This window comes from Narcine bancroftii, chromosome 1 (assembly GCF_036971445.1).
Source record: "Narcine bancroftii isolate sNarBan1 chromosome 1, sNarBan1.hap1, whole genome shotgun sequence".
NCBI lineage: Eukaryota > Metazoa > Chordata > Chondrichthyes > Torpediniformes > Narcinidae > Narcine > Narcine bancroftii.
The window spans coordinates 286,552,991-286,576,650 of record NC_091469.1 but is presented as its reverse complement, the minus strand read 5'-3'; the positions used below and the strand labels follow the sequence as shown (position 1 = coordinate 286,576,650).

Below are 23,660 nucleotides of genomic sequence, written 5' to 3'. Positions count from 1 at the left end.
TAAGAACAGGGGGGAGGGGGATGTAAGAGATATGTTTTTATGTAAAGTGTGGTGGATGCATGGAATGTGCTACTGTCAATAGTGGTGGATCTTTTAAGAGACTATTAGGTACATGCACCCGAGGGAAATGGAGGGTTATACAGTTGGGAAATTCTACGCAGTTATTAGAGTAGGTTATTAGGCCAGCACAACATTGTGCGCCAAAGGGCCTGTAAATTTTGAAATTTTTAATATTTTTAATTTAGTAACAGCCTTTCTGGCCCATGAGCCCACGGTGTCCAATTGCACCCAATTGACCTACAATCTGTGGTACATTTTGAAGGGTGGGAGGAAACCAGAGTACCCTGGGAAAACCCATGCAGACCCATGCAACTTCCTTACAGGCAGTGCGGAATTTGAACCCTGGTCATGATCGCTGGTGCCTCACCAACCATGCTGCCATTGTATATTCTGCAAACCCTATTATATATTCTTTTAAGGGTAGTTTATTGGGGCAGCATGATTGGCGTAGTGGTTAATACCATGTTGTTACAGTGTCAGCGACCGTGGTTCGAATCCCACACTGTCTGTAAGGAGTTTATATGTTCTCCCCATGTCTGCGTGGGGTTTCCCTGGGGGAAGGTCCACTTTCCTCCCACCATTCAAAACGCACTGGGGTTGTTGGTCAATTGGGAGTAATTGGGCAGCATGGGCTCATGGGCCGAAAGGGCCTGTTACATACTGTATGTCTACATTTTTAAAAAAATTATTAACATTTGGGCATTGACCAGGGAACATCTCTTTTTGTCTTTAATTGCAGAAGAATCTTTCCAATACACAGTATTTCTTTCCCTGCATCAGAGAACATGAACTCAGATCTCCTGACTGAGAAAGCAGAAAATTTAGCCATTGTTGTAAATGCCAGGCAGGGGAGTCATCAGTTGTTGATATCTTAGATTAATGTCATGCTGGAGGATGAGTTCAAAAGTGGAAAAGGTGAAAGTTCCAAGGAAGCAATGGAGAGATGACACAGGACACAGAAAGCATGGTCAGGTTCAAATTAGTCACAGGGAAATTAGGCCTGATGTCAGGAAATGTTTCTCTGGGCAGTAGATGGTGGTGGCCAGGATGAGGATGTGTTTTGGATAAGCTCTACCAGAAGAGAAGAGCGACTGAGATGTTGAACCACTAGATTTCAAAGGCTCTGCAAAAGGAGTGTGGTACTGACAGCAGATGAACTCGCCCAACTTTCCCTCCCGTCTACATCTCCCACTACAGGCAGCCAACATACTGAATGACCTATTACTCTACACACACATTCTCCGCTCCCTCCCATCAAGGAGTGTGAAAGCAGGCAATAGGTTTAAAGACATCCCCACAGTCATCAGGCTTCTGAATGAACCCCAAAATGCTAGTATGCTGCCCATTGGCTGGTGCTAATTAGACTTTCATTAGCCTTATGCTCTGTAAAGCTCAGCTGAATGAATGTTAGATATGACCTGTTAGTCTGCTCACAAAAGAACCCTTCACACTGTACTGGGTATAATGTAACAAATAAACTTAAAGAATCCCTATCATGTTTTTAAAACCAATTTCAATGGTGAACAACCCCAAGTCAGCTCCATCTACCCACAGCCCACGTTTCCATCCATGCTGGTTCATGAAGTCTGGGGACTTGCTGAACCTTGCCATTTTTCTGCTGATTTTGGCTCATGCACTGTTGCCTCTATTCTCAAGGATGCCCACCACCCAGGCCAAGCCCTCTTTAGTCTGCTACCATTAGGAAAAATGTATGGGAGCTTGAAGACAAAGACCCAGCGGTACAAGGACAGCTTCTTCCCCTCTACCTTTGGATTTCTGAATGAACCACAGACACTACCTCAATTTTTTTTCTTTACTTGCACTATTTTTATATACTTTGAAATGTGGTTTATAGAAATGTTTGTGCCATGATGCTGCCAGAGAAACAACAAATGTTGTGACATATTCATTACAATAAATTCTGATTCTGATTGTTAAAGGAAAGACCTGGATGAGTTAGAGCCATGCTGGGTTTACCTGTATGCTTCCTGCTGTGCATCTGCAGGTGGGAGAGCTTGAAGTAACGTTTGTTACACCCGGGGTATGGACACATGAAGGGACGCTTCTCATTGGCTTCTGTGTTCGCTCTGACAATGGTGGGGGCCACCCCCGGGACTCTCCGAACATCCTGAAACAATAAATATGTACTGTTACATTGGAGCGACATAATCTTCCAATTTGTTCAGAAACCATTCTTGGTATTGAGGAACAATGGTATAATGTTGAATCATAAATCAGAATGCATCTCCCAACATACTGAGCATTTTGCCCTTCTGCCTGTTGTGACTGTTGTCAACTGCTATTCCTTGTACCACTGAGTAGAGGAACCTATTTGACCCAGTCTGAAGGTGCCATCTTTTTGTATGTTAATATCCAATAAAACTGATTATTCCCCTTAACCCTGTTTGTTTTCCTCTTTCCTTTTCCAAAATTTTCCTTAGGGAAATTGATTTGGAATCTACTTCCACTTCAGGCTTTGCATATCAGGTGAAAACAATTCAGAGTGTTCGTTGATAGTTCTGCTAGTTAAACCTGCTGTGACATCTGAACTTCCTCCCCGTGGAAACAGTTTCTCTTTATTTAATCTTTAAGAACCAATCCCAATTTTAATAAATATGTCTGTTAAATCTCCTCCCACCATTCTCTGCTCCAAAGAGAACAATCCCAATGGGCCAGGCCTTTTCTGACTTCATAAATAGCAGAATATCTTCAAACCCAGTTGCTGCTTTTTTTTAAAGCCTCTTTCCTCTTGTCATCATTGCAATGTATTGAGAGACTCCCCTTGGGCTCATGGGCCTGAAGGGCCTGTTACCGTGCTGTATATCTAAATATAATGTTTTTTTTAAATAAAGTAACAAGTGTTTCAATGTATTTAATTTGATAAGAAGAGAAGTTCATTCCCTCTATTCCTGTGTTAACATTTGCCAAAGTCTTCCCCTATTTAGGTTTGTGGTAATGATCAAAAGCCAAGCCCCGTCTTCTCTGAGGAAGACCTCGAGGAATACATTGCTTTACTGCAATAGTAAGGGAACTGCACCATAAGCCTAGAGTCACACATTTAGTCAGCATGAAAACAGGCCCGTAGGCTATCGTCTGCACCGAATACCATGCACTCAATAACACTAAGCCAACATTAATCACATTTTATTCTTCCACGAGGCTAAATCCTGCTCCCTATTCCCAGATTTTACCACTCATCTCCATACTAAGGGCAATTTACAGTCACCATTTAACTTATCAACCTGCACATCTTTGGAATGTGAGGGATCACTGTTGCACAGGGAGAGTGCATGAACTCCACAGAGCTCCATAGTGAACCCAGGTCACTGGGGCTGCTCTACAACCGAGGCCACCAAGCCTCGGCAGTGTTCCCGGATCAAAATTTTGGCAAACTCTTCCATGGAGCTCACATTGGCACTACATAACTTTTCACCTCCAATTTATTCAGAAGCCATTGGTATATTGTTGCAGAATCATACATTACAATGCATTAATAGCACGCAGCAGTTAGTCCTGCTGTCTCAGAACTCCAGTGATTGAGTTCGGAACCTAATCTTGGGTCTCACAGGACCATAGAGTGATATAGCATGGAATCAGGCCCTTTGGCCCATCTTGTCCATGCCAACTAAACTGGTTCCAATTTCCTGAATTCAGCCCCATGTCCACCTAAACCTTTTCTATTTCTTTCTTTGGCTTGGCTTCGCGGACGAAGATTTATGGAGGGGGTTAAAAGTCCACGTCAGCTGCAGGCTCGTTTGTGGCTGACAAGTCCGATGCAGGACAGGCAGACACGATTGCAGCGGTTGCAGGGGAAAATTGGTTGGTTGGGGTTGGGTGTTGGGTTTTTCCTCCTTTGCCTTTTGTCAGTGAGGTGGGCTCTGCGGTCTTCTTCAAAGGAGGTTGCTGCCCGCCAAACTGTGAGGCGCCAAGATGCACGGTTTGAGGCGTTATCAGCCCACTGGCGGTGGTCAATGTGGCAGGCACCAAGAGATTTCTTTAGGCAGTCCTTGTACCTTTTCTTTTGTGCACCTCTGTCACGGTGGCCAGTGGAGAGCTCGCCATATAACACGATCTTGGGAAGGCGATGGTCCTCCATTCTGGAGACGTGACCCACCCAGCGCAGCTGGATCTTCAGCAGCGTGGACTCGATGCTGTCGACCTCTGCCATCTCGAGTACTTCGACGTTAGGGATGAAAGCGCTCCAATGGATGTTGAGGATGGAGCAGAGACAACGCTGGTGGAAGCGTTCTAGGAGCCATAGGTGGTGCCGGTAGAGGACCCATGATTCGGAGCCGAACAGGAGTGTGGGTATGATAACGGCTCTGTATACGCTTATCTTTGTGAGGTTTTTCAGTTGGTTGTTTTTCCAGACTCTTTTGTGTAGTCTTCCAAAGGCGCTATTTGCCTTGGCGAGTCTGTTGTCTATCTCATTGTCGATCCTTGCATCTGATGAAATGGTGCAGCCGAGATAGGTAAAATGGTTGACCGTTTTGAGTTTTGTGTGCCCGATGGAGATGTGGGGGGGATGGTAATCATGGTGGGGAGCTGGCTGATGGAGGACCTCAGTTTTCTTCAGGCTGACTTCCAGGCCAAACATTTTGGCAGTTTCCGCAAAGCAGGACGTCAAGCGCTGAAGAGCTGGCTCTGAATGGGCAACTAAAGCGGCATCGTCTGCAAAGAGTAGTTCACGGACAAGTTTCTCTTGTGTCTTGGTGTGAGCTTGCAGGCGCCTCAGATTGAAGAGACTGCCATCCGTGCGGTACCGGATGTAAACAGCGTCTTCATTGTTGGGGTCTTTCATGGCTTGGTTCAGCATCATGCTGAAGAAGATTGAAAAGAGGGTTGGTGCGAGAACACAGCCTTGCTTCACGCCATTGTTAATGGAGAAGGGTTCAGAGAGCTCATTGCTGTATCTGACCCGACCTTGTTGGTTTTCGTGCAGTTGGATAATCATGTTGAGGAACTTTGGGGGACCTTTCTAAGTACCTGTCTAAATATCTTTTTGAACTTCCTTTGGCAGCTCATTCCATATATCCACCATCCTCTGTGTGAAGAAGGTACCCCTCTAGTCCCTTTTAAATCTTGGTCTCTCAGTTGAAAATCTATGCCCTAGATTCCCTATTGTAGGAAATAGGCTGTAACTATTTACCTTATCTATTACTGTGTCGTGTAGGTAGAGTTTTCGTGCCCTCCCTGAGATCACTTGCTCCTCTTTCACTTCCCGAAGGACTGCTGATATACTATTTAGTTTCTTAACCTGCCCCGATTATAAATGAGTGGCAAATACATCAAAGGATAATTTGTGCGAAAGAGAATAAAATGAAGGAAAACTCTGAACGAATTTCATTGCTGGGAGAAGCCTCACAGTCAAAGGACTAAATGGCATTCTTCTGTTGTCATAATAAGTAAAAATTTAGTTTAACCAGCAACCACTGGTACTGTGGAAAGGGTTCTGACTGGTTGCATCACTGCCTAGTGTGGAGGCACCAACTCTCAGGACAAGAATAAACTCCAGAGGGTTGTTAACTTGCCCTGCGACAACACAGGCACCAGACTTCACTCCATCGAGGACATCTACATGAGGCGATGTCTTAAAAAAGCAGCCTCAATCCTCAAGGACCCCCACCACCCAGGCCATGTGCTCTTCACTCTGCTACCATCGAGAAAAAGGTACAGGAGCCTAAAGATGAGCACTCAGCGGCACAAGGACAGCTTCTTCCCCACTGCCATCAGATTCCTGAATAATCAATGAACCAAAGACACTGCCTCACTTTGACTTTTTCTTGCGCTATTTTTTATTTTGTAAGTGACTTTTATATAAATGTTTGCACTGTGATGCTGCCATGAAACAACAAATTTTGGGACATGTTCATGGCAATAAATTCTGATTCTGATTCTACTACATTAAAGGACTTGCTTGGAAACATTACTATCTGCTAATTGCGAAATATTTTTTCTATTCATTTCGCTACTGTTGAAATCCTCAATTTGACAGCATGACAGGAGAAACTTCAGCACTTAAACTGAAGTCATAGAGGAAGGCAGCTCACCAACATCTTCTCAAGGGAAACTAGGAAGAGAAGTTAAACGTCAACCTTGTCATCTAAGAACAAATTTTAAAAAAACAACTTGTGTTGGATTGTCAAGGGAGTAAAGCAATAGGTTCATGCCACAGCTCTGCCCAGGGTAGTTGTGAATCTTTATAATTTGCACCAGAGAGCTATCCAATTATGGGTGGAATTTTGGACTGGGTTGAAGTCAAAGACTGCAGAGATCAAGCGGCAAGTCGTGCAAAGGCCAATGAATAGACCAGCCATGATCTTATTGAATGGGGAAGCAGTTTAGCAGAGTTGAACCCTGCTCCTCCTCTTCATCCTGAAAACTGGAATCCACATCAATTTTTTGAATCCCGAACATCAAAGTTTTCTTTTGAATTAATGTGCGTACCATGGAACCCTGGAACCAAGAGAGTAATAACTCAAGTAGGAAGTGAGAAGAGAAGAGCCCTTTCTCTTTCCATTTTCAGCTCTACTTAAACAAGAATGCAACACAACGACAAATTAGTACGTGCTTCGTATGACCTCCCTGTCTGTTATGCATTGCCTAATACTTACAGCCTGATGTAACATCTGTTTGGAAGAGGGCAGAAGTCAACTCCAGAGTGTCAGTGGAGTCAAACAGTTTGCATTTTCATTTTCCATGAACGAAAACCATTGCTCAGATAGATGTGTGTTATATAGTCAGGGTGTTAATCATGGTCTCTCTCTCTCCCCCCCTCTCTCTCAGAGAGGAAATCGTAAATAACCCGTTATATCAGTGGATGTAATATATCAGAGAACAAGGTTTCACTGAGAAGATAGTGTAATGATTAATTTTCAGAATGAAGTACAAGTGGAGATAAAATCAGTGCTGATTAAAACTATTCCACCAATTTCTCAAAAATATTCAGCAGACTGGGGTGATCGTTGTAAATCTTAAACAACTGCCATTTTGATTAGTTTTCAGGGCAATGTTAGAATGAGTGTCGAATCCAGAATTTTTTTTTTTACTCTGTTGATACAAAGCAGGATCTCTTGACTGCTGCCTTCTGATGCATTGGGAAAGACTCAAATTAGAGCCATCTGCGCACGAGTGGCCGTGTAGTGCAGTCTCCTTTCACATTACTAGCCATCAGCTTTCTCAAGGTCAAGTACAAAGGGCTGGCTTTCTCAAAATGGCAGCAGAAACATATGGCGGAATCAAAAAGTAGCATTACTCACCTGAAGCCCCCTGAAGACCCCATGTGTGTGTATCCTGTACTGGGTGCTGCAGCTGTACAACATTGGGGCGCTGTGATTGTCAGTTTCGTATCCTGCTGTGTGGCTGAAAGCAGATGATTGGTCACAGAAGACAAGACGACAGACACAGCCCAAGGTCAAATCTCCCCCTTTTCACTTTTAAGTGTATGCTGACAATTATTCTCTTAATAATGGAATACAAGACAAGTTTCATTTCAGCCTTTTACAATGGCATTTTGCTTTTTAAAATGTACCCACTACAAGGTTCCAAACGCAGTAATGTGATAATTTATCTAATCATCTGCTTTGTTGCAGTTGGCTGAAGTCCAAAGATGGGTAAGGTCATCCCTCTCTCCTCTACAAGAGGTGTCTTGAGTATTAACATTAATGCACTGCTCCGATTCTCCGATTCTCTGGTCCCAGTTAATAGGTTATTTGCTTTAAATTCGTACTGCCATCTAATTTAAACTCATCATGTGCATCCCACTATCAAATCCATGGGAACCAGGTATTGGAGCCAGGATTCAAGATGGTCTTGAGGGCAAGAAGGGCTCACAAAGGGTCTCTGGCACTGAAGGCTTCCTGATCATGTCAGAGATTTGGATCTGGAGCTCAGGTTTTCAGTTGGAGCTGCAGAGGCTGCGGGAGGGCTGGAGGCGAATCCATGGACACTCGGTGATTCTGAAGGGACTCTCAGTCTTCTCTTTCACTCGGGCAGTACTAATGGTGACTCTTTGTCTGCCACATGCAGGCAGGAGGCAATTTTGAGTAATATTACATGCTCTGCACTATTACATGACAATAAAAGAAAATTGGAATCTTAAAACCCACCAGATTTTTTAAAAAATGAATGGTTTGCTGTTTCTTTGGCTTAGCTTCGCGGACGAAGATTTATGGAGGGGTAACGTCCACGTCAGCTGCAGGCTCGTTTGTGGATGGCAAGTCCGATGCGGGACAGGCAGACACGGTTGCAGCAGTTGCAAGGGAAAATTGGTGGGTTGGGGTTGGGTGTTGGGTTTTTCCTCCTTTGTCTTTTGCCAGTGAGGTGGGCTCTGCGGTCTTCTTCAAAGGAGGTTGCTGCCCGCCGAACTGTGAGGCGCCAAGATGCACGGTTTGAGGCGAGATCAGCCCACTGGCGGTGGTCAATGTGGCAGGCACCAAGAGATTTCTGTGGGTTTGCTGTAATGTGACTGTAATAGTACAGATTCTATCACCAATGTGTATGTGTACATATGTACAGATGGTAGTGAAGGATGACTGTGATTGGCTGAGAGCGTAGCTGTACCTACTGGCAGGTCTTAAAGGATTGCTCCTAGCCAGACCAGGTCATTCTGGACTGGTCGACCTACTTGTGATATGCTCCAGTATTTTAGTTAATAAAAGCCTTGGTTTGGATCAACAAGTCTTTGGTTCTTTCGACGCGCATTACAGTGATTACAAACAAATGTAAAAATTATTGAGGTGAAGTGATCTGAAAGTTCATTGGTTCTCAATCATTTTCACTCTTCTGGATCAGAATGTTGTAGTTTCAAATTATGCTATAGGTACAATGTCTGAGCTGATTTCTCCAGGGTTGTGCTCTCTTGATACAATGTTAAACCAAAACCCTACCTAAACTTCACAGATGGTGACTGTAGCACTATTTTGAAGGAAGCTGGGTGAGTTCTCTATGTTGTGAAGCACGGAAATCTGGCAGACGTTGTGATTGCAGTAAAAGCACAAATGCTGAATGATCTCAGCAGGTCTTGCAGCGCCCACTGGAGGCAGAGATATATCAGGCCTCCTGTGGACACTGCAAGACCTGGTGAGTTCGTCCAGCATTTCTGTTTTTATTACTACAAGTTCTCTATGTTGTCCATGTCATGGGTCATTTTCATATTGCTGTTTGGGGCGGCTTGCTATGTGCAAATTGATTGTTGTTATTCCAGTTTTCAGCAGTGGTTGTCCAAAGAATTAATGTTATTGACTGTAAAACTCATTGAAATGTGATGAGGTCATAAAAGGATCTGTATAACTTTATCTGATAACTGTAATATCCAGATGAGCACTTTAGTCATCAATGCCTAGAAGACCAAGTGCTGTTAAATAGCATTAATATTGATGGTCACCAGGGACATGGTGGGATAAAGGACATACCGTATAAGTTGGTGTCCAAGGTGACTCGTGTATTAGACGATCCCTGAATTTCCACCTAAAATGCAGGTTTTGAGCTATACTTGCTGTACAAGACTACCCTAAATCTAATACTTATTACTGACCAGTGGAGTGATGCTGCTTGGCACATTTAATATACTAATTCACAATACTTTAAAAGTAAATGACCAAGAAAAGATTTAAATTTTATTAGCATATCTTAAAATAAACCACCATTGGCACATTTAACAGGCCATTTAAAGACTGTACAGACCCAGTGTGGGCAGTCGGACCCCGTGGGGGAGCGCTGAGACTTCATTGTTAAGGTTCGGATTTTATACTTGGCATATAAGACGACATCTCGTTTTGAGACAACATTTTAAAAGTTATATGCCAGTATTTCGACATTATATGACTCTATAACTTCAAGTTTCCTCTCCTCGCTCTGGAGTACATCTCTGTTCCCTAGAGTTTCTGTGTAAATTGGAGTGGGAATCAAGTCTTTGCACTACATTTAGCAAGAAGAATGGATCACAGCTTCATTGGAGCATTGATGATTCTTGGTTGTAGTGTGGCAAGTTCAAGTATAGCATGACCAAAGCACGGTAAAGCTCCACCCCCACAATATTTTGGAGCTGCTGTACATTTAAAAAACAAGTTTAGGATGATTCAGGTTAATCCCAGGAGGAATCCTCCTTAGAGTATAGACCTGCACTTCAGTCTTTCCTTCAGTGAGGTGGGCCCAAATAAACCTCTTCTGTTGGAAATTGTATATAATTCACATGGGATTGCCATGTTACACCTAACAAATCACAGCAGTAGCCAAAACTGCTGAAAAAGATACTTTTACATTGTGCAGAGTAGGTCTTTGAGAAACTATAGTGGCCCTGAAAGACCCCACCATCTTCCACTGTTTCTCCCAAAAAGACCATAAGGTTTGCTCTCAGTCCCCACCAAAGAATGACCAAATTTGCTAGAGGCAAGTCCACAGACACTCAGTGACTCTGAAAGGACTCTCTTTCTCTCGTACTGTAATGGATGCCGGGCAACGCTAATGATGACTCTTTATCTGCCTTACAGCAGGTGGAAGGTGTAATATTACTTGTCCTTTCGGAATCTTGAATTAAACAAGAGTTAGCCAAACTTTTGGGAAAGCTATTGCTTTAAATAGAGGGAGAATGAAAAACCCAGCAAGGGAAAAAAAATATTTTTCAGTGAGATGGCAGAATTTGACACACGAAAGCCAACTATTCCCAGGGCAGCAGTTTGTAATCACTGTACGCCCTCTCATTTCAGCAGAATCTTTCACAGGGCAGGCAGCTCATATCACTCTCTAAATCCACTGCTGTCAAAATCACTCCAGGGTCCACTTCAACCCTTAAAAATGAAATGAATTATATTCAGCTATTGATTCTAATCCCTAAGGATTTTTAAATGATGGCCTGCCAAAGAATTTCAGCCATCTATTTATGCATGTAATGTTATCTGTCCTGACTAATTTTCTTTCTTTGAAAGCAGTAACCTGACTATACACATGCGTGCAGTCAGAGGGAGGGTTTACTCAATAGCTTCACAAACCAAACCACAAAATGATTCAGAATCACAGAGTCTGGGAAAAGGCTGTTCAGCTTATCAGGTCCAGAGGTAGTCCTAAGGAAATTTCCAAAACTGATCATGAAGTGAAAGGATTATCGCATCACGAACAGTTAAAGAAACTGGGGATATATTCTTTGAAGAATGAGGAGTGATCTTATTGAGAGATATAAGGGGCCATTTAGGGTATATGTTTAGGTGGTTCTGCCAGTGGGAGAGATGGGAATGAGATGACACTGTTGCAAGATAAAGGGACAATCATTTCAAACTGAAGTGCATGAGAATCCCTTCTTGCTGAAGTTGGTGAATCTTTGAATTTCTGTGACCTAGAGGGTTGTTGATGCGATATCATTGAGTTTTTTTAAAAGAGGAGGGAGATGGTTAGGGAATTGAAGGCTTTGAGGAATTTGCATGGAGGAGCCTGGTGCAGGTGAAACCTGATTATATTAAATGGCAGGGCAGGTTTGATGGGCTGAGTGACAGAGAGGGCCACTGCACAAAGATGAAAGCGAAAATGTTTCAGTTCATAATTGATAATACTGTCATAAACGTGGGGGTTCTTCAAAATGTGAAGCCCGGAGCATATGTTACTTTTGCTACTATGTTAATCCAGCCCTGCATAGAGTGCCGGAACAGATATAAGAGTGGAGAAGGGAAAAGGTTATGTGAAAATTGTATGCACCGTTAGACGTCAATGGGTTGTATGTGGTGGAAATTTTCTAAAGTGCATCTCTTTCAATGAAAGGGGTATTGTAGGAAAGGCAGATGAATTTAGAGCATGGATTGGCACATGGAATTATGACATTGTGGCCATTAGTGAAACTTGGTTGTAGGAGGTGCAGAACTGGCAACTCAATGTTCTGGGCTTCTGTTGCTTTAGATGTGATAGAACGGGGGTGGGGGGAGAGAGAGATGAAAGGGGTAAGAGTGGCATTGCTCATCAGGAAAAATATCACAGGTCTGCTCAGGCAGGACGGACTAGAGGGTCTGTCTACTGAGGAAATATGGTTGGAGCTGAAGAACAGGAAAGGTATGACCACACTCATGGGGTTGTATTATAGACTGCCCAAAAATCATCGAGAAATGGAAGAACAAATCTGTAGAGATATACCAGACAGTGCTAGGAAACATAAGATTGTGATAATAGGAAATTTTAACTTGACTGGGTTTCCCATACTGTAAAAGGGCTGGATGGCTTGGAGTTTGTCACATGTGTTCAGGAAAGTTTTCTAAATCAATATATAGAGGTACCAACTAGAGATAGTGCAATGCTGGATCTCTTTTTAGGGAACAAGACAGGGCAAGTAACAGAAGTGTGTGTAGGGGATCATAATGCTATTAGTTTTGTTAATTATGGAGAAGGATAGGTCTGGGCCTTGGGTTGAGATTCTAAACTGGAGAAAGGCTAATTTTGAGGAAATGAGAAAGGATTTAGAATGTGTGGTTTGGGACAAGTTATTTTCAGGCACAGATGTGCAAGGCAAGTAGAGGCTCTACAAAGGTGACATTTTGAGAGTCTGTATGTTCCTGTCAGGATCAAAGACAAGGTCACCAGGCATTGGAAAATTTGGTTTTCAAGGGATATTGGGATCTGGTTCAGAAGAAGAGAGTTGTATAACAGGAATAGGGAGCATGGAGCAAACGAGGTACTTGAGGAATACAAAAAAATGCAAGAAATATCTCAAGAAAGAAATCAGGAAAAGAAGACACAAGGTTGATTTGGCAGACAATGTGAAGGAAAATCTTAAGGGTTTCTACAGGAATATTAAAAGCAAAAGGATAGTAAGGGACAAAATGTGTCCCCCTGATGGACCCAAGAGATGGGGGAGATATTAAATGTTTTTTTTCCATCAGTATTCACTCAAGAAACAGGCACAGTGTTGTGGGAAGTAAGGAAAACAAGCAGTAAGGTCATGAAATGTGTACAAATTAAAGAGGAGGAAGTGGTTGCTGTCTTAAAGCAAATAAGGGTCAATAAATCCCCAGGGTCTGATGAGCTATTCCCTCGGACCTTGAGTGAAGCTAGTGTAGAAATTGCAGGGGCTCTGGCAGAACTATTAATTTAAGAGTTGGTTGAGAGATAACTATCATGAGGGAGAACATCTGTCTCTTCCATTGAAAAAAATGCTGTGGGATTTTTAAGGTCAGAAAGAGCAGTCTGATTTTCAGTTTAACACCTCTTTTGAAGGATGACATCCTCTCAATTGCTTCACATTCTCGAGATTACCCTTAGGATTTGAGTCTCTAGAATGAGGCTCCGTCTATCATAAGGGGCTAATTTCAGAAGTGTAAATGAGAGTTGCCACTGTCTCATTAATGCAAGGCTATAAATCTAATATTAAATATCCTGGGGTGAGGAGATTGACCAATAATGAAATATTAAATATATTGTCCCTGTGGTTTCTGGCGTTTAGAAGAATGAGATGTGAAGGAGTTTGACAGAGTTGTCACCAAGAGACTGCTTCCCAGTCACCTCCTATGTTGTCTTGCTGTTGAACCCTAAGGTCATATATCCGTCCTCAGATTCATGCTGTGATGATTGCCCTCCCCCTCCAATGGAGAGGCTGTAGTGCCACCATCAGATGTCCAATGTCTGGGATGTTATAATAATGTTGTGTAAGACATTGTGAGGCCAAATTTGGAGTATTGTGTGCAGTCTTGGTCACCTGACTACAGGAAAGATATTAATGTTTGAAAGAATACAGAGAAGATTTACTAGGATATTGTCTGGACTTCATGAACTAAGTTACAAGGAAAGGTCAAACAGGTAAGCACTTTTTTCCCTAGAGTGCAGAAGAATAAGGGATTTGATAGAGGTATTTAAAATTATGAGGGGAAATAAACATAGTGGTAAGGCTTTTTTCCACTGAGGTTCGGTGAGATACAAACCAGAGGACATGGAGGGGAAAAGTTTAGGGGGAACTTCACACAGACAATGGTACGGGTATGGAACGAGCTGCCAGCTGAAGTGGTGAATGGGGGTTCAATTTTAACATTTAGGAAGAATTTGGACAGGTAAATGGATGGGAGGGGTACAGGTCAGTGGAACTAGGCAGAAAAATAGATCAGCACAGACTAGAAAGGCTGAAGTGGCCTGTTTCTGGGCTGGAGTGACTATGGTTCTTGTGTTTCCCCCATCAGTGGAGGGGGATTCTGTCTCTGTGGATTGTACTGTAAAAATCTGCTGACATCTGATGGGAATGCTCCCACACTCCACAGAATAGGAATGGATTTATCCCATAGACTAGCCAAAAATAACAGTTTGCAATACTCATGAATTATAACTACAATCAAATGCTTTTGAGGCACTTTAATGTTGGACACTAAATTGCACTTTTGACTTTGGTGATGCTTACTTGATTGATGCACAAGTGGGGAAAAAATGTTAACAGGCATCACTCATTCAGATAAAATGTCTTTGGTAACTATTGGTGGTGATGATGTACTGGACATTTTGATAAGCCAGCTAAATACCTTGGCTTTACTTAACGATGAGGCTATGTCTAGAATTAAGTTTCCACAGGATCCTCATTACTGCTCTGAAGAAACCATTGCCCGGCTTCATTTTCAAACATTTCTGTCAAAATGTAACTCACAAAAGATTAACTTCTGCAAAGGGAGAGGGGAACAAATAGCTATTTGTGTATGTTTGCAGATTCTTGGAACACATTTCGCTTGGTGTTGCAATAAGTAAATGCAGTATCATGTCCAATTTTCTCACAGTTCCCCAGGGATGACCTCTTCCTTTATTTTATATCTTGGAACTTTGTCAAGGTTAATGTGCTTCTTTCTTACAGAACAGACATAACAGTGTCTACCATTACATTAAGAACTCTTGAGTAAGAACCCAGTAGCTTTGAAAAAGGTTTTTTTGGAGCTGACATGTGCTTGAAAAGCAGCTGGGGTTAATGCAGTCACACTGTCAGTGTGTATCCATGCGCGTGTGTTATCTGTCTACCCCTTTTCCTGTTGGTGAAGGAGATATGGTTGAGGGAAGAATTTCACCATGGAACTTATAAGCTCTCCAAAAGTAGCACCAATCGGCCTATTGGAAGTGTGATTAAATTTGTGGATAAAATCTTACTGCAAAGGAGCATGCATGCAATTCTGCAATATTAATTTAATTGTATTTATTTAAATTGAGACATACAGCACGGTTACAGGCCCTTTCAGCCCACAAGTCTGTGCCACCCAATTATACCAAATTGACCTACACCTCCACTAAGATTGAAGGGTGGAAGGAAACTGGAGCCTCCAGCGAAAACCCACGCAGACACTGGGAGAACGTACAAACTCCTTATGGATAGCACAGGATTCCCAATCACTGCCACTGTGACTCCTAACTGCTACGCTAACTACCAAGGCATTTAAAACTTGCATTTCTTTTTCATCATTGACCATAATAAAGTGTCATGGAAGACACACAGGAGACTGCAGATACTGCAATCCTGAGCAACAAGCAATCTACTGGAGGAATTCAGCAGGCCAAGCAACAGCAGTGAGAGAGAAAGGACAGTCAATGGGTCAGAACCCTCATCACCGAAGGGCTCCAGCCTGAAACATTGACAATTCTTTCTCACATGCTTGCTCGTGGCTCTTGAAGTCCAGTCACTGATCCACTTCGGAAATATAGCTACTAATTTGCACAGAGGGAACTCCCACAAACTGCAATGCAATAATGAGAGAATAATACATAGGCAGTTGGGAGATAACCAGATATTATGCAGCCATTCTCAACAGGGGACCACACACATTGAAGTAAAAGCCTTGTTTTCTTTTCACCTCTCCTAGCAATGATTTTTAATTTAGATTCACAGCATGGTAATAGGCCTTTCAGCCCAATTACACACAATTGACCTACAACCCCCGGTACATTTTGATAAAATATATTTTATGTTTTTAATGCATCAGTAGGAGAGAGTACAGAAAAAAACAAAATTTGATTCCTTCAGCAGAGTCTTCTGGGAGCCATAGCAGCAATAGATTGAGAAGACCCTCAAGGAACCCCAGTGGTAATTTTTTTTAATCTGGCAGTTTTAGGCCCTCCAATTTATATTCCCATGTCAATTTTTCCATGGAGATTCTAGACACCTTACCATTCCATAAAAAGTTTCTGACACATCCATTGAGCACTTTAAAGAAGCAATGGGGCAATGAAATGGGCAGTGTTTGAAATAGATATTGTAGTCTTGGCACCACTTTCATTTTTACATAGTTAACTCTGCCCATCAATGTTAAGGCAGAGTTTTCCATCTAGTCAGGTGCTCTTCGATCTTATAGCAAAGGGAGATCATTTAATTTATATATATATTGTGTAGGTCTTTAACCACTCTTATCCCTAAGGATTAAATGCCTTCTTGTAGAGATTAACCAGGATGTTGCCTGAATTGGAGAACATGTCAGATGAAACAAGGTTGGAAGAGTTAGAGCTTTTCTCTTTGAAGTGACAGAGGAGAAGAGGTGACTTAACAGAGGTATATTAGATTATGAAGGGCCTAGATAGGGTGGACAGCCAGCATATTTTTCCTGGAATGACAATAGCAAATACCAGAGGACATCTGTTTAAGGTAAATGGAGGAAATTTTAAGTGAGATGTCAGAGGCATGTTTTTTTTAAACAGAGTGATAGGTGCCAGGCATTTATTGCCGGGATGGTGGTGGAGACTGGTACAAAAGGAACATTCAAAATAGACAGGCACATGGATAAGAAAAAATAGAGGGTTATAGGTGTGAGGTAGGGAAGGGCTAGATTGTTGTGAAGTAGGTTTACATAGGCACAACATCATTGCCCATCATGTGAATGCTGACCATCAACCACCCATTGAAATTAATTCTATTTATCACCATTTACTTCTTACCCTTCTATGCTTTGATGATTCAAGTTCTTCTCCAGATAGGTCTCAAGTGTTGTGAGTACCTGCCACTACTAGTCTCTCCAGAAGTCTGTTCCAAATTCCAATCACCCTCTGCTGAAAAGGAATTCGTCCTGAGGTTCCTAAATCGATGCATTTTATTTTTAAACATTTTTTATGGGCTGGAAAGATTCCTACTATCTATCCCATCTATGCCCTTCTTCAATTTTGTTTACCTCAACCAAATTCACCCTCACCCTCTTCTGAAAATTAAGATAGCCTGCCAAGAGTCTCCTCATTGCTGAAAGATTCCATCCTAGGCAAGATCCTTACCAAAAAGGAGCTGACTGCTGACTTCAGGAAGAGAAAACCAAAGGCGCTCGATCTAGTGATCATTGGGAATCAGAGGTAGAGAGGGCGAGCAAATTTAACTTCTTGGGAGTCACCATCTCAAATGACCCTTCCTGGACCCAACACACCAATGACATCATGAAGAAAGCACATCAGCATCTCTACTTCCTCAGGAGATTGAAGAGATTTAGTATGACATCAGAAACCCTGGTAAATTTCTACTGCATCACAGTCTGGAATGGGGACACCAATATCTCTGAGCATAAAACCCTGCTAAAGGTAGTGGACACAGCCCAAGAAATCACAGGCAAAACATTGAGAACATCTACAGGGAACGCTGCTGTCGGAGAGCAGCAGCGATCATCAAGGGTCCACACCACCCAGCACATGCTCTGTTCTCACTGCTGACATCAGGGAAGAGGTATCAGTGCCACAAGACTCGCACCACCAGGTTCAGGAACAGCTGCTTCCCCTCCAACATCAGGCTCCTCAACAACAAACTCAATCAGGGACTCGTTTAAGGACTCTTACTTGTGCACTTTATTGATTTTTTTTCTCTCTGTATTGCACAGTTTGTTTACATTTCTTTATTTGTTTACATGCACAAGTTGTGTACAGTTTTTTTTACATTACCAATAAGTGGTGATTCTGCCTTGCCTGCAAGAAAAAGAATCTCAGGGTAGTATGTGATGTCACGTTTGTACTCGAACAATAAATCTGAAATCTCCTCTGCTCCCTCCCTATAGTGTAATCGATTCCTCTTTATAGCAACCAGAACTGCACTCAGTGTTCCAGCAATGACCAAGCCAATATATTATAAAGTTGTCACTGAAGTTCTCCACTGTTATATGATGTTCTCTGGTTAATGAAGGCAAAACGCCTTCTTCACTGCTTTCAGGAATCTGGGTTAGTATATCAAGGACACTATTCATCAAAACTCCCAATGGCCCTTCTATTCATAGTGTGTGCCCTACTCTTCTTAGTCCTCTCAAAACATAACACCTCACACTCAGCAGGATTATATTCCATCTGCCACCTTCTCTACACATTTTGGCACCAAACTATCAACTTTTCTAAAATAAGCCGGGGTGGGGGGGGGGGGGGGTGGAGAGGAGGGTGTTGTGGTGATGTGGGACATTGATTTGTAAAAAAGTAGACATACTAGGCTTAAGTGCCATGCACAAACATGCTGGAAAAACTCAGCCGATCACACAGCATCTGTAGGAAGTAAAGGGTCACCAGCTTTTTGGGCCTGAGCCCTTCATTATCCTGTGTGACCTACTGAGTTTCTCCAGCACATTTGTGTATGGCACTCAAAGCCAGCAACTTGTTTAACTTCATATGAGTCTTGAGAACTGCTGTTGTAGAGTCTGGAACAATGAGCATAGCCAGCGGGTGATTTGAGACATCCTGATGAGGACATACTGTACCTAAATCTTGTTCTGTAGGATTTGCTTTGAGAAAGCACAAAAGATCAACTGTGCATTAACTCACCCCAATATTACCCCTTATGTGGCAAACATTTTATTTTGCATAAATCATTAAATGTCACAAAGTCTGGTTTCATTTGCTGACAGTCATCCCTCCACGTGCTGCACCTTTGCATTAATTTCCCTCCACTGCATAAGTTCCTAAAATGATGCTCAATGGATGGGCATTGTGAAAACATCTATTATCACAACACATGAACCAATTGGGGTGCGTGTCAATGGAGGAATTTATCCACCAACCTCCTTGCTATGTCCCCATCAGTTTTAATAACCTTTTACCTCATTCCTAAAGTGAGTTCAGGCTTGCCTGATGTGATTGCTTTCCCAGAACTGGCATAACTTCATCAGTGTGAATTCACAAACAGCTCCAATTAACTTAGAACCTGACAATACTGCGGGTCGGTGACAAACCAATTTTGCTTTTAAATCATTTCTGCAGGGCATTGATTGATATTTTAACCAAGGAATGTTTGATCTTTTTGGGGAATCCAGAGAAGGGAAGTGTGTGTGTGTGTGTGTGTGTGTGTGTGTGTGTGTGTGTGTGTGTGTGTGTGTGTGTGTGTGTGTGTGTGTGTGTGTGTGTGTGTGTGTGTGTGTGTGTGTGTGTGTGTGTGTGTGTGTGTGCGCGCGCGCGCGCAATGCAGAAAATGTATGACAAATAATGCATCCTGAGAAATATGAATGATGTCTGTGCAGGGAAGAAAAAAAAGTGCTGAAAGTTGTAAACTCCTGAACCACAAACTCCAAGGTGGCCACTGATGGATGGGCCAGCTCCGCCTGGCCTGACACAGGCAAGAGAAATGCGACAGAGGTGTGATGAATGGAAGCGGTACCTGCTATTTTCATAGCCAAGGAGTCTACCCCTTCTATCATTAGTTAAAAAGAAAATTTTAATTTTAACCAGCAGGCCACAGGAGATCGGTTGGAATGCAGGGGACCTCCCCTCTGCAGTTCACCTTTAATGATCTAGTGCTAATGCAGATCCCACCTCGCAATGATTAGCATCTTTCGACAGCATTATCCATTATCATGACTGCCTTTCTTTTCTTCTGCCACGATGTTGCCTCCATATCAGGCTTGCAGATTATTAAACTCTCCTGGAGTTTTTCCCCATCAGCAACTGCCTCTCCGTGCTGGTCTGTGCCACGCAATTCCACAAATTCTTCCTGTAATGCTCTTGTAATTAATTCCTTCAGGAACCCGATTTGGAGCCTTGTTGGGAGGTGCCGGACTGATACAGTTGCTGCAGGAGATTTTCCTCACCTTCTCTCACTCTGACACTCCATTTATAACTGTCTCCCTCCCACAATCCTGACGGGGTCAGGTTTTTTTTGGTTCTCTCTGAAGCTAATACACTTGCTCATATTTTCACAGGGTTCTTCGATGCTCAGTGGTTTATCAGCCTACAACAGCACAGGTTGCTAGAAAACTTTTACGAGGTGGTAAGCCTTTCTTTCTCTGCCACAAGACAATTTAGACGTTTGTTGCTATAAGGAGAATATAGAAGCTTATTGCACTATATTAAATGGGCTGTTAGTAGGAGACTGCAAATGTGGGGATCTGAAACAACAACCAATCTGCCCAAGAAACTCAGCGGATGGAGACAGAATCAGCAGGAGACAAAGAATTGTCGATGTCTCGGACCAGCAAGCTCAATGAAGGGTTCAGGCCCAAAATGTTGACCATTCTTTATCTCCTGCTGATGCTGCTTTGACCTGCTGAGTTCCTCCAGCAGATTGTTTGTTGATGTGATCCTTTACGGTCAGTTCCGTTTCATGGGGACACGACCTCATTCTATCACCCCATTCGATTATGGAGGAGTAATATCTCAATGCATTCCTCCACTCTGTTCAAGGCATTTGGTGAATAAATTTCAATGACATCAGTGAAGAAATTCCAGCTGTGGTGCCTCCTGTCATCTACAATTTAAGATATCTGGCCTTTGTGCTGCCTGTCGACCTCCCAGACTAAGGAAAGTGTTCCTCACCATCTGCCCTCTGTTATCCAGAAGACACACTTTCACAAAGGATTTCCTCTACTCCCCAAGGTCAAATTTTGCCTGTCATGATTTTTAAATTTAAATTTAAATTTTAAATTTATTAATTCAATGCAGTAACAGAACCTTTTGGCCCACGAGCCCGTACAGCCCAATTATGTTTTCTATGTACATTTTTTTTGAAGGGTAGGAGGAAACCAGAGCACTCGGGAAACCCACGCAAACACGGGAAGAGCATACGAAGTCCTTACAGTCAGTGCCAGTTTCGAACCCAGTGCTGGCATTTGAACCCTGGTCACTGGCTAATTGTGCTGCTGTCTCACTGTCATTGTTCCTCAATTTTCTTTCAACTTGTATAATCTGGTCCCCTGGACATGTCCCAGGGATCTGCTATTAGCAACTCATTAAACAAATAAGAAACTAACTGCTATTCACTTTGCTATAGTGTGCCATTTGGTTTCATCCTATCAGAGATATTCCCTTTTTTTCAAACTCCCTCCCCCCCATCCCCCCCATTGCCTTCTCTCCTACATTTCCCCAGTTCTAATGAGGAAGAGATACAGGAGGATCAGAGGCAGGACCACCAGGCTGAGGAACAGCTTCTTCCCACGGACAGTAAGAATGCTGAACGACCAAAGGAATTGCTCACACTAACCCTCCAAGACTTTCACATTCATGAAACAAAATTTATTTATTTATTAATTTGAATAGATTAAATACTTGTCCTGCATATGTATTATTTGTCTGTATGTGTGGTATATCTGGTTCTGTGTCTGCATGTTTTGCACCGAGGTCTAGAGAACGTTGTTTCATCAGGTTGTACCTGTACAATAACATGATAATAAACTTGACTTGAATCTTGAACCTGAAACAATTAATTAATGTTTCTTCTGATCTACTGAGTGTTTCCAGAATTTTCTGGTAATATTCCTCATCACGGACTTGGTTCATTATTCACTTTGGACTGGGGTTAAGTAGAATGGACCATGTGCCGAAGTTTACATTGTGTAGAAGCCCAGCTAAATACCCATCAAATACCCCCAAGAGATCAATTAAAATGATGCATCACAGGAGAAGGCACTCTGCCCAATGCCCATCAAAAAAGCCAGTCCAATTAATCTCGTTCCCATTTAATTTTTTGAAGGAAGTCACAAGTGCAAAGAATTATAAATAAAAATATAATTTGATATATTTTTAGCTTGTTATAAAATTTAAAAAATAGAAGGTTGTGGGTGTGAGTTTGGGAAAAATTTGATTGTTGTGGAGTAGAGTATACATTGGTCTGCACAACATCATGGGCTGAAGGGCCTGTACTGTGCTCTTCAAGTCCCCTTATACCTGAGCACTTCTAGACTTAGTTGTGATCCACCCCTGCCATGAGCTTTAAATGCAACACTGGGAGCCTATTCTCCACAGAAACGCAGTTATTCAGCTGCTCAGTAACACTAATTGTGACAAGTACATAAGACAGAGAAGCAATGAAATATCCCAGTTTTGAAATTGAGTCCAACTGCAAAATGAATACCCAATCCTCAAATGTAACCTAAACTCTATTAACGTATCCCTGGCCCTAATCCTAATCCTGTAACAGTTTATTAAAATAAAACAAATTGAAATGCTTCATAGTTTTAGGGGCAGAAAGGAGATTGGCAAACATTCTGTGATACTTTCTAAGAGTTTCTATTAAGTTGATTAATGATCTCAAATCCACTACCTATAACAAATGCACTGAATGCTTTTTCCTTGGTGCTACAACATGTTATCACATTTTCTTTCTGCAAAGCAAACAAAAGCAGTGAGACAATTTTCTTATTTTAATTTCCATTGTGACTCTCCGTTGGCTCAGATCCATGGCTAACATTTTTTAAAAAGTTTTCTCTTGTTGCCCAGGTATTCCTGTTTGTATCCTGTGGAGAAGGTCACCCTAGTCACTACTTGGATGAGATGTTATATTCGATGTTACATTGTCAGTCATATTTATAGATTCTGTGGGAGATTCTACACACTTTTCACCAGTACCAGCTCCAAAGCCCTCCCTGTCATCAACCAAACACACACCATCTATCTTGATAAGCTTCTTTCCTTCCTTTATGACATCATTATCTCCTTCCCTTGACGTTGAAGGGAGTATGTACTCAAAGTATTTTTGGATGTGTTCATTTCACTGTTTTTTTTAACTGAAACATACTTCAAGGGCTTTACAGACGACATACAGGGGAAATGGTTCCCCTGATGGTAGGAATTTTAGAATAGGGGGCAACATTTTAGGATTGCGGTGAGGAGACATTTTTTCACCAGAAGAAGGTGAGCCTTTGGAATTCTATGCAACAGAGGGCTCTTGTGTTCATTAAAACATGGACCTGAACACTAAGGGAAACAAGTTTTTGTGTTGGGAAATGATCCTGGCAAAAGATCAGGGATGATCTTAAAGAATGCTGGAGTAGGGCCAAAGGTCAAGGTGGCCTGGTCATGCTTGACAAAGGGCTCAAGCCTGAAACATTATCTCTGCTACATAAAGTCGACTGATTGACCAGCTCAGTTTCTCCAGCATTGCTTCAACTATGGTGTTTGCAGACGTTTGTGTTTTTTACTTTTATTCCCATTAAGTAGACTGTTTGATCTTCACAAATTCTTTAGCACAGAGGTCTCAAGCTTGTGGCCCGCAGGCCAACTGTGGCCCTCGGGACGATAGTTTGTGGCCCCGCCTTAATATGAAAGTTTAATGTTAGTGCGACCCGCGAGTTTGATATGATTGGCACTTTTCAGTGTTGCGTGCGGAGCTGAACGAACCTACCAATCACGGTGGGGTATATTGCTCTCGGGGGCGGGACATCGGCTGGGCTTATTGCGAATATAAGCCTATTTATGTGCATTTTCTATTTGTCATTATATGCACGCGGCACATGCGC

At 42.3% G+C, this 23,660-nt stretch overlaps 1 protein-coding gene across 8 annotated transcripts in view; it reads right to left on the bottom strand.

Annotated features, from left to right (window-relative positions):
- The window catches only part of LOC138745561 (Wilms tumor protein homolog), a 70,498-nt gene that overhangs the window by 21,427 nt on the left and 25,411 nt on the right, over nucleotides 1-23,660 (bottom strand). For 7 of the 8 annotated variants that reach the window (XM_069902756.1, XM_069902750.1, XM_069902740.1 and 4 more), the window contains exons 4-5: nucleotides 7,320-7,422; nucleotides 2,038-2,188 (exon numbers count right to left, since the gene is read on the bottom strand). In XM_069902756.1, the coding sequence (XP_069758857.1) occupies nucleotides 2,038-2,188; nucleotides 7,320-7,422 (254 nt within the window). The remainder of the gene's footprint in view (nucleotides 1-2,037; nucleotides 2,189-7,319; nucleotides 7,423-23,660) is intronic. The other variant, XM_069902774.1, reaches the window with a different exon arrangement.